This window comes from Hippopotamus amphibius, chromosome 3 (genome assembly GCF_030028045.1).
Source record: "Hippopotamus amphibius kiboko isolate mHipAmp2 chromosome 3, mHipAmp2.hap2, whole genome shotgun sequence".
Classification (NCBI taxonomy): Eukaryota; Metazoa; Chordata; class Mammalia; order Artiodactyla; family Hippopotamidae; genus Hippopotamus; species Hippopotamus amphibius.
Window position 1 is genome coordinate 81,446,057 of NC_080188.1, and position 16,542 is coordinate 81,462,598.

Consider the following 16,542-nt stretch of genomic DNA (forward strand, 5'->3'; position numbering starts at 1 on the left):
ATATCAGGTGCTAAAAACTGAGTAGTAATTTCACTGGGAAAAACACTGTACTTTTAAATAAGAATGCATTATGAAAATTTTCAAACTACCGTATTATTAACCATAAAACAAAGCTGAAATCTCAAAAAAGAACAGCAAGAGAATTAGGAAACAAAATACACTAGGAAAGAATCGAAGCAAACAATTTAAAGGATAAATTTTTTAATAAATGGAACTAAGATATCTGATCCTGAAAGATATACTAACAGGTCCACTCACCATAATATTATGTGACAGCTAATAAAGCATCAAATTATAAAGAATGAGAAATAAAATGATATAGGAAAACACTGAATAAAATATTGGTAACAAATATATTTATATATTGGCATCTTCTAAAATCAAAACACCTTCCTTAAAAATAATATTAAATTTTACTTTACCAATAGTAGAATAAAATAGAACAAAATGTAATCATTTCTATCTGGTACATTTATACAGGAAAATTATTTTTCAAAATCTGAATGTCAGGTACAAGGAATCTCTAAAAGTGAAACCTCCTTGAGGATTTCTGTTGACTACTGCATAACCATTTCTAAGAACAGTAGAAGTAATAGAAACTCAGTAAATATTTGCTGAATGAAAGAATGAATACACTTGAACTCCAACAGAAATTCATATAATATATATTATGATTATCAATTTCCAATTCTGCATTAATGTTTATCAATATATGCCTAAGAAACAAGAAAAAACAAACCAGGAAATAAACATCTTTTAAAGTATTTTCCACTGCGTAAACCTATTTAACAGAGCAAACAGTAAATAAACCAAGATTGTGTTTTATGTTAAATTTTAAGTTCAATGCACACATGCTATAGGGTAAGAAATATGAACTCACCTTCATCACCAATTGCTTAATGAACATCAACAAGAATGCTCGTAGAGAAAGCATTTCTTTTTGATTAGGTCGTGGTCCATCTTTTAAAAAAACAAACATATACACATACTGAATACGTCAAAAACCTCAAAGTTAAGTATAAAATTCTCATTTCCAATAGTTTTTCCACCTATTTATATGAAATATAAAAGTCAGTTTTTGGAAGAGTTTAATGCCTTTAGAAGGACAAGCATTCAATCTCACATGCAACTGTATATACAATGCTCCAAATGTACAAAATGGGTTAGGCAGAAACTGCGACGAACATGTTTGATTTCCAGTAAGGTCAAAGGAATTTCAAAACATAAAAATGAGGTAACAAATTTACATTTAGTTTTAAAAGACTCTCTTGGAATGTTACTATAGTAACATAAGTTTACAAAGAAAAAAGCAAAAGAAAATCTGAACTTTATATGTAAATTTCCTATGAAACATCTTTTTTTCTATTGTTACCATTATATAAGCTAATACAAAAATCTCAAAAAGTACACCTCAACACAGTATCGTTCATGAAGAAGGGAAACACTGTGTTGACCACCTCTGTCATCTCCTCCTCATCTTGAAAAAGTCCTTGGTCACACATGGCTCACATTAAAGTCAATTTTCATGTCTCAAACATATAATTCCCAAGTAGAAAGCTTTTGAAATCAAACACCCATTGTCCTAAGATCCTAACTTAGGTATTTGTTTGCCTCATATTTTCTGCAATTTTCCCCCCACTAATCACTATTTGCAGCTAGTTCCTGGACCACCAAAGCACAGGACCACAATGACCTTGAACAGATCAATTAAAATAGGAAGAAAATTGTTTAAAATTTGTTCCACATGACAATTCCTAGACAAAGAATAGGTTACAGAGTTACAATAGAATCACAAAGTTTGTCCAGCTCTCTCACTTGAAGTATGAGACTTTCCCAAGGTCACTAACCAGTTATAAAATCAAGGCCAGAATATAATACTAACACCCAGGGCAGTACATGACACACCTACAGCACCATGAAATAATCAGAGGGAAATTATGGCCTAGTTCTAGATCTGCCACAACCTTGCCAGCTTAAACAGATCATGTAACTTCTGTATGTCCTCATAGCTTTTTAAATTATAGATAGCATATTGTCTGAGAATAAATCAAGTTTATTTTGAAAGGGATAAAAAAAGTACTGTACAAATATGAAACCTCGTCTTTGTAAATCACTGAACAACCAAAGTCTTTGAGTAAAATGAGAATGTATGTTGTTTGACTCTCCAGAACCTATTTCCTGATTTCAAGAAATGGCCCTCTTCACACTCAGATCATGTGTGTTAGAGGTAAGAAGGGCCTCTATACCTGGGCAATCTGAGGAATACCTGCCACACAGATGGACAAACGATGCCAGTGAATAACAGAGAGACTAAAAGGGACTTTTGCTGGAAATGCTCAATACAGGCAAATACTCTTTTAAAGTCGTGAGGATGTGAGGGTAGAGTGGCTGCTTGCTACTAAAAAGAGAGACATTACATGAAAACAGCCAACACAGAAGAACTGGGAAATTGAGGAAGATAAACTGGATCCAAAGGTCATATTTTGAAGCCCTGCACCAAGTCCTAGTGAAACTACCAGTTTACATGAGCTGGTTAACCCTCTTTCATGACATAAGCCAGTATGAAACAGGTTCCGCAATACTTAAAACCAAAAGAGCCACCATTTGTTAAAATTTTTATTTTGACCCGTTCCGTGAACTACTGACATGATGAACATTATCCTTCCAGAAATGTAGTCCCGATTATACAGGAAAAAAATTACTGAAATTCTGCAGTTTCATTATATTATTTATTAGAAACAGATACTCCCTACTCCTACAAAAAAATCTCCATTTCCCAAAACACACTGTTGTCAATGATTCTCATTGGGATAACTGGACTCAACATCAATACCAGTTGCTAATACAGAATTTCTTCTGATTCTCAATGCCTTAAAAATCATCCTAGGCATATTTGCTCCTCAAACATCTCATACTAGCAAAAGTAGCATTCTTCTATAAAAGTAGCGAGTTATTAACCTCTGGCAACCAAAATTTAGGACACACTACTAAAATTATCAAGAAGATTAAAATCAAGTTTTGCTATGATGAGATTTAGGAAAACTGCCAGAAGAGTATAATTGTATTGGGAAAGGAAGGAAAAAAGGAAGGAAGGAAGGAAGGAGAGAGGGAAAGAGAGAGAGAGAGAGAAGGGAGGGAGGGAGGGAAGAAAAAATCTTGATTTGCCACATATATAACATAAAATAGAGAAAGAGATGATATACCTAATCCTTTTGGGGTGATACCACTCCGATCCTGAGGATTCACTGCCCAATAGTAGTACTTCAGTGTATGCATGATGAGAAGCACTGTTCCAACTCTCCGAATGGCATTATATATGTTGACAGTACCAATGAATTCCGTAGACAGGTAAGTATAGAGTGTCAGCTGAACCTAGAGAATCAAAATGAAGAGCTCAAATCAAAGAAGCTAACCAGCACTTTACCCCTGTTTCCAGTAATACCCTCAGGCTGCTCTACTTGGACCATACTTGTTCCAAAAAGTAAGCTGCTTAGCTTGATAATAACATCCATGCTAACATATAACACATATCCACCAACACATACAAGCACACATACTCCTTATAAAACAAATTCAGCAAATGCTTCTTTTACAGTAGCAGTATAAACACCCCCAAATATATCAAATTTTTGCAGCACTATCCCATGGAAAAACCTGTTTAGTTCCTATTTAGCAATCAGCAATTATTCACGAACTTACATAACTTCTTTGTAATAAACCTACTACTTATGCTATGCATCCTTGTTTTCAAAAGCTAGAAATTGTCTTTGTTTTGGAGAAAATTAGTAACTGGAATGACTCAAAAGAAAGAAAAAAGAATAGGAGTAACCAAAAAAAGTAAGAAAAGTCAAAACAAAAACATGTAAAGCCTACCTTAAGAAATATTAGAGAAACAGAATTCTGTTCTAACAGCTCATCACTACAAGACTAATTATAACATTATAGTCTCTAAAATTTACAAACAACTATGCTCTAGTACTCATAACAGCACAAAATAAGGACCACTTTTGCTCTACTTTCATATCAGAATCAAGAATTTTTCACTGTACTACTAGTGGATGTACTTTATAAACTAAACAATATTAACTTGGGCATTAAATTTGGCCAAAACCTACATTACTCCTGATCATTTACAACTGAACATTTATGTTACCTTCCCAGACACTGAGGGCATTTTCATTTTTAACCCTGGAAGATAAAAATTAGGTGCCTATCTTCCAGATGCACTTATAAACAACCAAGATTAAATGAATTAGGGACTCAACCAGTAATGACATATGGTAAAGAGTGGCAGATTCTGAACCACTTAAAATTGAGGCTTGGAAGATGACTGTAATTTAGAAAACTATAAATATGCTATAATCCACAGACTTGCTGAAACATAAGATTATTTTGATATAGCTACTGCTGTTCGAATGGATAGGCGCAGCTTACTTGTCATTGAGGATACATAGCACTTTCTATGACATGGTTAGAATTCTTAACCATGCTATTTCAGTCATTCAGAAAATATTTACCTCCACCTATATGTGTAGCACTGTATTACCGAAAATACAATGGCATATACATTGTCCCTCAGTAGCTGAAAATCTAATGAAGGAGATAAAAAATACACACAAATTTAAGTGGGAAAAAAAGGCAACAAAAACACCTACTGAAACGTAAGAAAGGTGATGTGGCAATATGTAATTAACTGCAAAACAAGTGCCATAGAGCTATTAAATATTATTAATTCAGAGGCCAGAGAAATTATGTCAGGGTAAGCTAAAATAGTCAAGAAAAGCTTCACTAATAGAGTAAGTATTAACGTAGGCTTTGAAGATGAGTAGAACAACAGGCAGACAGAACAAAGAGGAAATTTCAGAAAAATGGTAGATGCTACAAAAAGTTTCCCTAGATCTAGAACAACCATCCTCAATCTTGACTGTACATTAAAATACCTGAAAAACATTTTGAAAATACTGATGTCTGGGCCCTGTCCTGTTTTAAAAAAAACAAACAAAACTCCCAACTAATTCTATAGACAGCCAAGATTAAGAATCACTGCTCTAGAATAACCTTTTGGTACCCACCAAGCCACTGGGGACAACTGAGTTTTTCACACAGAAAGCCTAAAAAGAACTGGCATGAAGACCTAACACTTTATTCTGAAAACAATGAGAAACCATTACAAGTCTGGGGGCTAATAAATGATCTGATGAGAGTGATATGTTAAAAGCATAAAGGAATTTTGATGAAAAATGGTAAAGATATGGAAAAGTGGAGAAAGTCAATCTACTGAGAATGATACCATAGTTAAAGAAAAATGAATAGGATTTAACAGCAACATATTGAGGTAAATAAGAATGGAGACCTCAAGATTACTCATATTCATATGAATAAACCTTTCCTCAGTCACTCTTTATATAACCTAATAACCACACAAATTACACATTAACAACTGTCTTTCCCATTACACCTAAATTCTACAAGGGCAGGAATCAGATCCGTCTTGCTCACCACTGTAACCATAGTGCCCAGCATAAAGTAGCCGCTCAACAAACGAAAAATGACTATCTACAAGAAAATTCCTCTCTCTTGTTAGGTCACTTAAAAGCCTGTCTCTGAGCAGATCAAACTTAAATGGACTTTATAAATGACGGTGAGCACCCTTTTCCAAAAGCAAATATTGATTCATATATCCATACCCTGAACTTTAGTAACCAGAGGTGAATTTACCATGAAGCTAATGAAGCTTAAATTTCATGCCCACTCAATCTATACATGTTCCTTCCAAGACTCTAAACCTAATTTTGCATGCAGGACGTTGTATTCTTTTTTTTTAAAAAGCTCCTTCTTCCCCCAAACTGTATGACCTTCAGGTCAAACTTTGGATCTGCCTTTTCTTATAACTACCTTTATAATAAAATTAAATATAACCCCTCATGGATACACAAAGCAGAAGGCTAAAAGAAAAGTTTAATATTACCAAATTCTAAAGAGGAGATTAAAGAAAATTATTAACAAGGAAAAGGTAAGAAATAGAGTGTAATAACACTATGGACTTAAGGAAATGATATAAAGAAATTTTTAAAATATTCCCCTACAAGTAAGTATCTCATAAGAAGAGGTTTTTGACCACATCAAAAGAGGCCAAAGCCTTACAAATGCACTGCTTAGTAAGACAAAGAAGTGTTTAGTAAAAGGTTTAGAAAGTAACTTGAAACAATCTTTGAAAAGAAATAAGACTGAGGGTCACAGAAGAGAAAGAGGTCAAATTTGAACCCAGAGATAAAAAGCTACAACCTCCAGCTGCCTCCTTTGATTATTTCCAAATGGCAATCAGAGTCAGCAGCTGTTTTTCTCCTTAGCATTTAAAAGAGCAGCTGAAAATAAGATACTATGACTCCAGAAAGCAAAAAAGTCTACAGACTTTTTTTTTCTGACAACTAGAGTAAGTATGTGTTATTCCAACCTGAACAATGATAAACACTTGCAAGTGAACCAAAAGGAGAGGGGGAGAGAGGAAATCGAATTTTTAGGATAACTTAATAGAACATAAGGATTTATAGCAAAGGTTTTATTTATATATTTTATCACAAATTCACTTATGTTCAGTTAATGTAATTGATTTGCTGTTATAATACAATAAATTAATGTGTAAAATATAATTGTATTTAATTTGATTAATGTGAAATTAAAATGATTAAATGACGCCACTATAGCATGGAAGCCTTCAAGAAAGGGTGACATTTCAGCTGTTCCTGTAAGAATTAAACTCAAGAGCTCATCATGTTGATGGAAGGAATATGTGTGTATAAAAGAGGGAGAGAGAGCACAGTGAGTAATGTATACACACATACATACGGATACACAAATACACATGTATGTATATTTGCAACAGTACAGAGCTACAGTTGATAGGAAATATTATATTTACACTGGCACTATCCAACTTTGGTTTAGTAAATGTAAATCAAAGTCTCTCTCAAATAAAAATTTATTTGATTTAACAACAGAAAATAAAGACTATAGCTTTAAAAAAATACTGATATTGCTTTAGGAAGGGAGGGAGGGAAGAAACACTTGCAAAAGTATATTTAGTCAAAAAATGCATTCCACTGAAATCTTACATAACAGCATGTAAAAGGATAAAAGAAAACCCTCATAATTATCACTTGTCTCTAACACAAAAACTTAGTGAACACAGTAGCACGAAATCAATACATGTATTACCTTGGCTGGGGTATGAATCCATATAGCTGGGTTAAGAAGAATGTGATCACACAATTGCTTGAGTAGAGGCATCCCATTCTGCAGATTACTGAGATATTTTGAAAATGCAAGGCAAAGTTCAAGTACTGCTCTGCTGACATGGGATTTGGAAGACTGCAGAGGAAGATATTTCAAAGGTCACCACCAACACAAGGCAAGGTAAGTAAATAAAAGGCTGTCAATGCCAGAAAAAAGCAGGTGCGCAAACTATGCTCAAAGTTAAAGACGCCATGCAACTCAATACCACATTTCTCTAATAAAGCAGTGGGGGCAAGGTAAAATAACAAAAGGTAAAATAACAAAATAATTATTTTAATTTAGGTAATTTACATAACCAAGGAAACACACTTGCAGACGGAATTTCTCAACCACTTAGGAGACCAAGTTTCATGGCCTGCAAATTAAGAATCAAAAATGTAAAGCATTCATTCTTCACCTTTTCAAGACTATATCCTATTACCAAGAAGCCCTTGCAGGCAAGCATCTGCTCTTGCATAGCAATTGAGTTCTTCAACAGCTCCATGATAAAAGCCAGCAAAGTTGAACTGGAATATGAAAAAAGACAATAGTTTGAAAACACATATTCTTTAAAAAAAAAAACAAAGGGGGGCGGGGTTAGATAGATGCAATCTTTCATTCACCTTAATAAAAAGCTTCTATTCCAAGGAAATTGACATTCTACTAAAACTGCCTCCAATATTATTTCAGGACTAAAATTTTAATGTAAGATTAGGATTTATTACTCAGATATTTAGTTTGTATCCTTTATCACAAATATATTAATAAAAGAATTACTTAGAAACAATATGAAAAACATGTATGAAATAGAGCTAAATTAGCAATGTCCAAAAACAAGTAATAAAATGGCTAACGTAAGTATATTAAGGCCCTAAAGAATGGATATAATTTTGATGAGCAAGTGTATTCAATTTTGGAGGGTTAGAGGCCAAACAGAAGGAAAAGATGTGGAGCAAACAGACCAGGACAGATATTCTCAAAATGTGTTAGGGCTCCAAACCGGCCTAATTTGAATGGAGCATAGGGGTCATAAAGGGGAGGATAAGAAAGTAAAGTTGTAGACAAACTGAAGTACTCAGTAATTTAAGAATTTTTCATTCTTTATCCCAACAGAATTCATTATTCCAACAGAAAAATCGTAAAGTGATAAGACTACAGCCATGCTCCCAACCTCACAACTTTTAGATACTTGGAATGGAATATGGTCGGCTATTATATCCTTTTCAAAAGTTTTGAGAGATTCCCACAAAGAAAACGAGAACAGCCAACCTCCTCCACAAAAGTGCTTTTAACTGTCAGCGATTTCAATAATGTTGAAAAGTTAAAAGCAACAACAACAACAACAACAACAAAAAACTGAGGCCTGTTACAAAGGTTTTAGACAAGGATGCAAAAAACTTTTATGAAGTAGTAATATGTCAAGGATAATTTTATTTTAATTTTTTGAATACAGTCAATAAATACTAGCTTTGATATATAATTCCTTTAAAAAAGTCATTTTGTTGCCTAAAAATAATCTGGAAAAATTATTACATCATTAAATACATATATTGGTAGTAGACTGCAAGTTACACATGAAAGTTGAAATCAGAAAGAGAATTTCAAAAAGGGAGAATGAAAAGCATTAAAATTACTCAAATAATTAAACATAATTATTCTATTATAAATAGTTTCACTAGAATGTACAGCTATGAAAAATTCATTTAGACATCCTCTCCAACATTTTACTAACTTGTCCTAGAATTCATGTCTTTTCCTTTTTTACACTCAATACTACAACAGAGAAGACAAAGGTGCCAAATATACAATCTAATTTTTTAAAAACCAAATCACTTATTATGTAATATAATCAAGAATTCTGAATTTCAATTAGTTACTTGCAATCAATGATTAAATATGGAAAGCTGAATTGCCATAAGAAATCACTGCCAAATAACCATTTAAAATATTTTAAAACTATATTTTAGACAAAAAAATACACATATTTCTGATAAATCTACTACCACTATGTCTAACTTTATTCAAAACATTGTCTTTAGAGCTTCCATATTTCCTACTGATAAAGAGTTTAACATTACTATCACTGAATTGAATTTATAATAATTATAGTTCACAAATTTCTTTATATTCTCTTTTAACCCTACAACATATTTAAAACTTTGAAAAAAATATTGTGCAGCTCAACAGTAATGAAAATAACTCCCACAGCAAATGAAAGAAAAAACAAAAGTACTCACCATATAGTCAAGTCAACCTCATCGGATAAATATTGCCTATAATCCAACTGTGCAAAAAGTGGAAATAGCACTTGTACTCCTCCAATTGAATGCATGGCACTTTGGATGGAATGTGTTAAAACCGCCTTCACATCCTTGTAAAACAGAAGACACAGTAAAGATTCCAATGATTCTTTTCCAAACAATTAAAAATAAAACATAACAGGAACAATAAAACGTTACATCCCATGTATTTATTAACAGAAGATACCAAATGCACCACAATAATACATGAAAATTTACCGTTAAAAATATGCTTAAAAAGATTAGTGCTAGTACCTGGAGCATGAGTGCATGTGGTGAATGAACAAAAATTGAAGGGTTGTCCTTAGGGGATGATTCGAGGCAGAGCTGGGCATCTGTGGCGCGTGGATTGTATGTGAATGCAATGGCACTAGAGAGTTTGCCATCATACAGTAAAAGTTTGTGGTGCTCAGCAAGGAACAGGTCACTTTCTGCTTTGAATTTAAATGTACCCTAAGAATTAATTTAAAAAATAGAACAGTTAAGATAGTATGCAACAAAAAGAAAATCTAAATACAAATCACCACAAATATAAAAATTTAAGGAGAACATCGACCATATTCCTAACAATATTAATTAAGAGAAGCCCTGCATGTTTAATTACTTCTAAAGTGGACTGAATTCATTTTAAAGCTATAATGGAAATCAAGTCAACTTGACACTAAAACCTTACATTTAAAACAATGTAAAACAATGTCCTACAAAGCATGTATTTTTTTCCATTGTCTTTTGTTTCTTTAATTTTGATAAAAAGAACATAAAATTTACCATCTTAAACATTTTGAAGTATACAGTACAGTGTTGTTAACTATAGCACAGTATCGTACAACAAATCTCTAAAATTTATACATCTTGCAAAATTGAAATTCCTGTTGAATAACACCTCATTTCCATGTCACCCCATTCCCTGGCAACCATCATTCTACTTCCTGATTCCATGAGTTTGACTACTTTATATAACTCAAACAAGGGGAGTTACAGAGTATTTGTCTTTCTGTGATTGGCACAACATCCTTAAGATTCACCCATGCTGTAGCATGTGTCAGGAACTTTTTTTCTTTTTTAAAGCTGAATAATATTCCATTGTAAATATATACCATTTTCTTTATTCATCCATCCACAGACAATTAGGTTGCTTCAATTTCTTTAGCTATTGTGAATAATGCTGCGAAGAACATGAGTGTGCAGACACCTCTTTCATATCCTGCTTTCAAATCTTTTAGATACTGACATAGAAGTAAGATTGCTCAAATATGTGGTAAATCTATTTTTTATTTCTTAAAGAATCACCATATTGTTTTCCATAGAAGCTACACCATTTTATATTCCCAACAATAATGCATAAGTGTACCAATTTCTCCACACCCCGAACCACACTTATTTTTGTTTAACAATGGTCATCCTAATGGGTGTAAGGTGATTATCTATTGTGGTTCCAATTTACATCTCTCTGATGATTAGTGATTTTGAGCATCCTTTTCATATGCCTTTTGCCTATTTACATATTTTCTTTGGAAAAATGTCTGTTCACGTTTTAAATGAGTTGGGTTTGTTGTCGTTGTTGAGTTACAGGAGTTCATCATATATTCTGGATATTATTAACCCTTTATCAGATATATGGTTTAAAATATTTTCTCCTTTTTCATGGGTTATTTTTCCACACTGTTCCTTGAATGCACAAAAATTTCAACGCGAAACAGATTTTAAGCTTGAAGTCTCATTTCATTTGTCTATTTTTGTCCGTTTCCTATTTTTTTTTGGTGTCATATACAAGAAATCATTGACAAACTCAAAGTCATGAAACTCTTAATGTGTTTCCATGCAGAATTTTTATACTTTAGGTCTTCTGTTTAAGTCTTTAATCTATTTTGAGTTAATTTTAGTATACAGAAGGTAAGGATCCAACTTCATTCTCTTCCACGTGGGTATCTACTTTTAAAAACACCATGTGTTGGGGCTTCCCTGGTGGCACAGTGGTTAAGAATTCACCTGCCAATGCAGGGGATGTCGCTTCAATCCATGGGCAGGGAAGATTCCACATACCGCGGAGCAAATAAGCCGTGCACCACAACTACTGAGCCCGCGCTCTACAGCCCAAGAGCCACAACTGAACCCACGTGCCACAACTACTGAAATCCAAACCCCTAGAGCCCGTGCTCCACAACAAGAGAAGCCACAGCAATGAGAAGCCCACCCATCGCAATGAGTAGCCCTCCCTCACCACAACTAAAGAAAGCCCATGCGCAGCAATGAAGGCCCAATGCAGCCAAAATAAATAAATAATAAATCTTTAAAAAAAAAAAAAACCCACCATGTGTTTAAGAGATTAATCTTTCCCTATTGCATGGCTTTCTACCCTTCTGGAAGATTTCACCATAAATACAAGGGTTCATTTCTAGACTCTACTGTGTTCCATTAGTCTATGCATCTCTCTTTATGAAAGTACCATAATCTTTTGATTACTGTAGTTTTGTAATATGTTTTGAAATCCTGAAGTGTGAGACCTCTAAATTTGTTATTCTTATTCAAGATTGTTTTGGCTATTCAGGGACCCTTGAGATTTCATGTGAACTTTACAGTGGTCTTTCTATTTTTGCAGAAAAATGCCATTGGGACATTGATAGAAACTGCATTGAATCTGTAATTTGGGTAGTATGCATTTTTAACAATATTAAGTCTTTCAATCCATGAAGACAAGATGTCTTGCCATTTATTTGTTCTTCAATTTTTTTCAGCTATGTTTTACAGTTTCACTCTCTGTACAAGTCTTATGTCCCCTTGGTTAAGTTTATTCCTAAGTATTCCTTTTTCTGCTATTATAAATGGGATTATTGTCTCATTTCCCTTTTCAGATTGTTCACTAATCGTGCACAGAAATGCAACTGATTTCTGTTGCATATGATGTTGGCTGTGGGCTTTTCATATATGGCCTTATTATTTTGAGGGAGTTTATTTGTAACTGGTTGAATGCTTTTATTACAAAACAGTGTTGAATTTTATCAAATGCTTTCTCTGCATCTCTTGAGATGATCGTGTAGTCCTTCACTCTGTTAATGTGGTGTATAACATTGATTTATTTTCATATGTTGAACCAGCCTTACATTCCAGGAATAAATCCCAGTTGGTCATGGGGTATGAACTTTTTAATGTGCTCTTGAATTTACTTTCCTACTATACTGTTGAGGATTTTTGCATTAATATTAATCAGGGCTATTAATCTGCAACTTTCTTTTCTTGTAATGTCTTTGGTTGTGGTTTCAGGGCAATGCTGAACTCAGAAAACGAGTTTGGAAGTGTTCCCTCCTCTTTATTTTTTTGGAAGAATTGAGGAGAATTGGTGTTAATTCTTCTTTAATGTTTGATAGAATTCTCCAGTGAAGCCATTTAGTCCTGGGCTTTTCCTCATTTAGAGGTTTTTAATTACTGATTCAATTTCCTTACTAGCTACAGTCTGTTCAGATTTTTATTTCCTCAGTCTTGGTAGGTTGTATGTTTCTAGGAACATCTATTTCTTCTAGGTTATGCAATTTGTTGGCGTGTAATTGTTCACAGTAGGCTCACAATTCTTTTTATATTCATGGCATTAGCAGCAATGCCTACTCTTTCACTTCTGCTTTTAGTTACTTCTAAGTCCTCTCTTATTTTTTCTTAGTTATCTATTTTCTTTTTTTTTTTTAAGCTCTTTATCGGAGTATAATTGCTTTACACTTGTGCCAGTTTCTGCTGTATAACAAACTGAATCAGCTGTTAGTTATCTATTTTATACATTTTAGCATATATATGTCAACCCCAATCTCCCAGTTCATCCCTCCCCACCCACCCCCCACTTTCCCTGCTTGCTGTCTATATGTTTGTTCTCTATGTGTGTATCTCTACTTCTGCCTGGCAAATTGGTTACTCCATACCGTTTTTCTAGATTCCACATATATGCGTTAATATATGGTATTTGTTTTTCTCTTTCTGAGTTACTTCACTCTGTATGACAGTCTCTAGGTCTATCCATGTCTCTACAAATGTCCCAGTTTCGTTCCTTTTCATGACTGAGTAATATTCCATTGCATGGATATACCTCCTCTTCTTTATCCATTCATCTGTCGATCAGTCAACATTTAGGTTGCTTCCATGACCTGGCTATTGTAAATAGTACTGCAGTGAACATTGGGGTGCATGTGTCTTTTTGAATCATGGATTTCTCCAGGTATATGCCCAGTAGTGGGATTGCTGGGTGATATGGTAATTCTATTTTTAGTTTTTTAAGAAACCTCCATACTGTTCTCCATAGTGGCTGTATCAATTTACATTCCCACCAACGTGCAAGAGGGTCCCTTTGCTCCACACCCTCTCCAGCATTTACTGTTTGTAGATTTTCTGAGGATGCCCATTCTAGCCAGTGTGAGGTGATACCTCATTGTAGTTTTGATTTGCATTTCTCTAATAATTAGTGATGTTGAGTAGCTTCTCACATGCCTCTTGGCCATCTGTATGTCTTCTTTGGAGAAATGCCTATTTAGGTCTTCTGCCCATTTTTTGATTGGGTTGTTTGTTTTTTTGATATTGAGCTGGATGAACTGTTTATATATTCTGGAGATTAATGCTTTGTTGATTCATTTGCAAATATTTTCTCCCATTCTGAGGGTTGTCTTTTTGTCTTATTTATAATTTCCTTTGTTGTGCAAAGCTTTTAAGTTTAATTAGGTCCCATTTGTTTATTTTTATTTCCATTGTTCTAGGAGGTGCGTCAAAATGGATCTTGCTGTGATTGATGTCAAAGAGTGTTCTTCCTGTTTTCGTCTAAGAGTTTTATAGTGTCCAGTCTTAAATTTAGTCTTTAATCTATTTTGAGTTTTTTTTTTTATGTATGGTGTTAGGGAGTGTTCTAATTTAAATCTTTTACATGTAGCTTTGCAGTTTTCCCAGCACCACTTATTGAAGAGATTGTCTTTTCTCCATTGTACATCCTAGCCTCCTTCGTCATAGATTAGTTGACCACAGGTGTGTGGGGTTTAATCTCTGGGCTTTCTATCCTGTTCCATTGATCTGTATTTCTAGTTTTGTGCCAGTACCATATCATCTTGATAATCAATCAAGTACAGCAGACTATACTTCAGCTTTGTAGTATACTTAGAGAGATTGAGTCCTCCGGCTCCGTTTTTTGATTTTTGTTTTTTATTCTCAAGATTGCTTTGGCTATTCGAGGCCTTTTGTGTCTCCATACAAATTTAAAGTTTTTTTTTGTTCTAATCTGTAAAGAATGCCATTGGTAATTTGATAGGGATTGCACCAAATCTGTAGATTGCTTTGGGTAATATAGTCATTTTCACAACACTGATTCTTCCAACGAAGAACACCAGCTACACTCTGTTCAGATTTTTATTTCTTCAGTGTTGGTATGTCTCGCCATCTGTTTGTATCATCTTTGATTTCTTTCCTCAGCGTCTTACAGTTTTCTGAATACAGGTCTTTTACCTCCTACAGTAGCTTTATTCCTAGGTATTTTTATTTTTTTTTGTTGCAACAGTGAATGGGATTGTTTCCTTAATTTCTCTTTCTCATCTTTCATTGTTGGTGTATAGGAATGCAAGAGATTTCTGTGCATTGATTTTGTATCCTGCAACTTTAGAAAAAATCACTGATTAGCTCTAACAGTTTTCAGGTGGCATCTTTAGGATTATCTATGTATAGTATCATGTCATCTGCAAACAGTGACAGTTTTACTTCTTTTCCAATTTAGATTCATTTTATTTCTTTTTCTTCTCTGCCTGGTGTGGGTGTGGCAAGGACTTCCAAAACTATGTTGAATAACAGTGGACATCCTTGTCTTATTCCTGATCTTAGAGGAAATGCTTTCATTTTTTCACCATTGAGAATGATGTTTGCTGTGGGTTTGTCATATATGGCCTTTATTACATTGAGGTAGGTTCCCTCTATGACCATTTTCTAGAGAGTTTTTATCATAAATGGGCATTGAATTTTGTCGAAAAGCTTTTTCTGCATCTATATAAAAACCATAATATATGGTTTTTATTTTGCAATTTGTTAATATAGTGTATCACATTGATTGACTTGCATATATTGAAGAATCCTTGCATCTCTAGGATAAATCACACTTGATCATGGTATATGATCCTTTTAATGCGTTGTTGGATTCTGTTTGCTAGTATTTTGTTGACGATTTTCACATCTATATTCATCAGTGATATTGGTCTGTAATTTCCTTTTTTGTAGTATCTGTATGGTTTTGGTATCAGGATGATGGTGGCCTCATAGAATGAGTTTAGAAGTGTTCCCTCCTCTTTATTTTTTGGAAGAGTTGAGGAGAATTGGTGTTAATTCTTCTTTAATGTTTGATAGAATTCTCCAGTGAAGCCATTTAGTCCTGGGCTTTTCCTCATTTAGAGGTTTTTGATTACTGATTCAATTTCCTTACTAGCTACAGTCTGTTCAGATTTTTATTTCCTCAGTCTTGGTAGGTTGTATACTTCTAGGAACATCTATTTCTTCTAGGTTATGCAATTTGTTGTCATGTAATTGTTCACAGTAGTCTCATAATTCTTTTTATAATCATGGCATTAGCAGCAATGCCTACTCTTTCATTTCTGCTTTTAGTTACTTCTAAGTCCTCTCTTTTTTCCTTAATTATTCTAACTAAGAATTTTGTCAAGGTTTTTTTTTTTGTTTGTTTGGTTGGGTTTGGTTTTTTTTTTTCTGTCCTTAAAAAAAAACTGACTCAGGTTTGTCAATTTTTTGGGTGGGGGGGGGTCTCTATTTCATTTATTTCTGCTCTATTCTTTATCACTTTCACTCCTCTGCTAACTTTGATTTTAGTTTGCTCTTCTTTTTCTAGTTCCTTGAAGCGTAGATTAGGTTATTGACATGAGGTCATTCTTTTCTTTAAAGTAGGCATTTATCACATATGGACACCAAGTGGGGAAAACGGGGAGGGTTGGGGGGGAATGAATTGGGAGAATTG

The 16,542-nt window shown here is 33.9% G+C and overlaps 1 protein-coding gene across 6 annotated transcripts in view; it reads right to left on the reverse strand.

Moving 5' to 3' along the window:
- The window catches only part of LRBA (LPS responsive beige-like anchor protein), a 687,888-nt gene that overhangs the window by 570,142 nt on the left and 101,204 nt on the right, over positions 1-16,542 (reverse strand). For 5 of the 6 annotated variants that reach the window (XM_057725704.1, XM_057725703.1, XM_057725702.1 and 2 more), the window contains 6 exons: positions 9,828-10,025; positions 9,510-9,643; positions 7,691-7,799; positions 7,216-7,368; positions 3,204-3,372; positions 881-960 (listed from right to left, as the gene is read on the reverse strand). In XM_057725704.1, the coding sequence (XP_057581687.1) occupies positions 881-960; positions 3,204-3,372; positions 7,216-7,368; positions 7,691-7,799; positions 9,510-9,643; positions 9,828-10,025 (843 nt within the window). Of the gene's footprint in view, positions 1-880; positions 961-3,203; positions 3,373-4,517; positions 4,538-7,215; positions 7,369-7,690; positions 7,800-9,509; positions 9,644-9,827; positions 10,026-16,542 lie in introns of those variants that run through there. The other variant, XM_057725705.1, reaches the window with a different exon arrangement.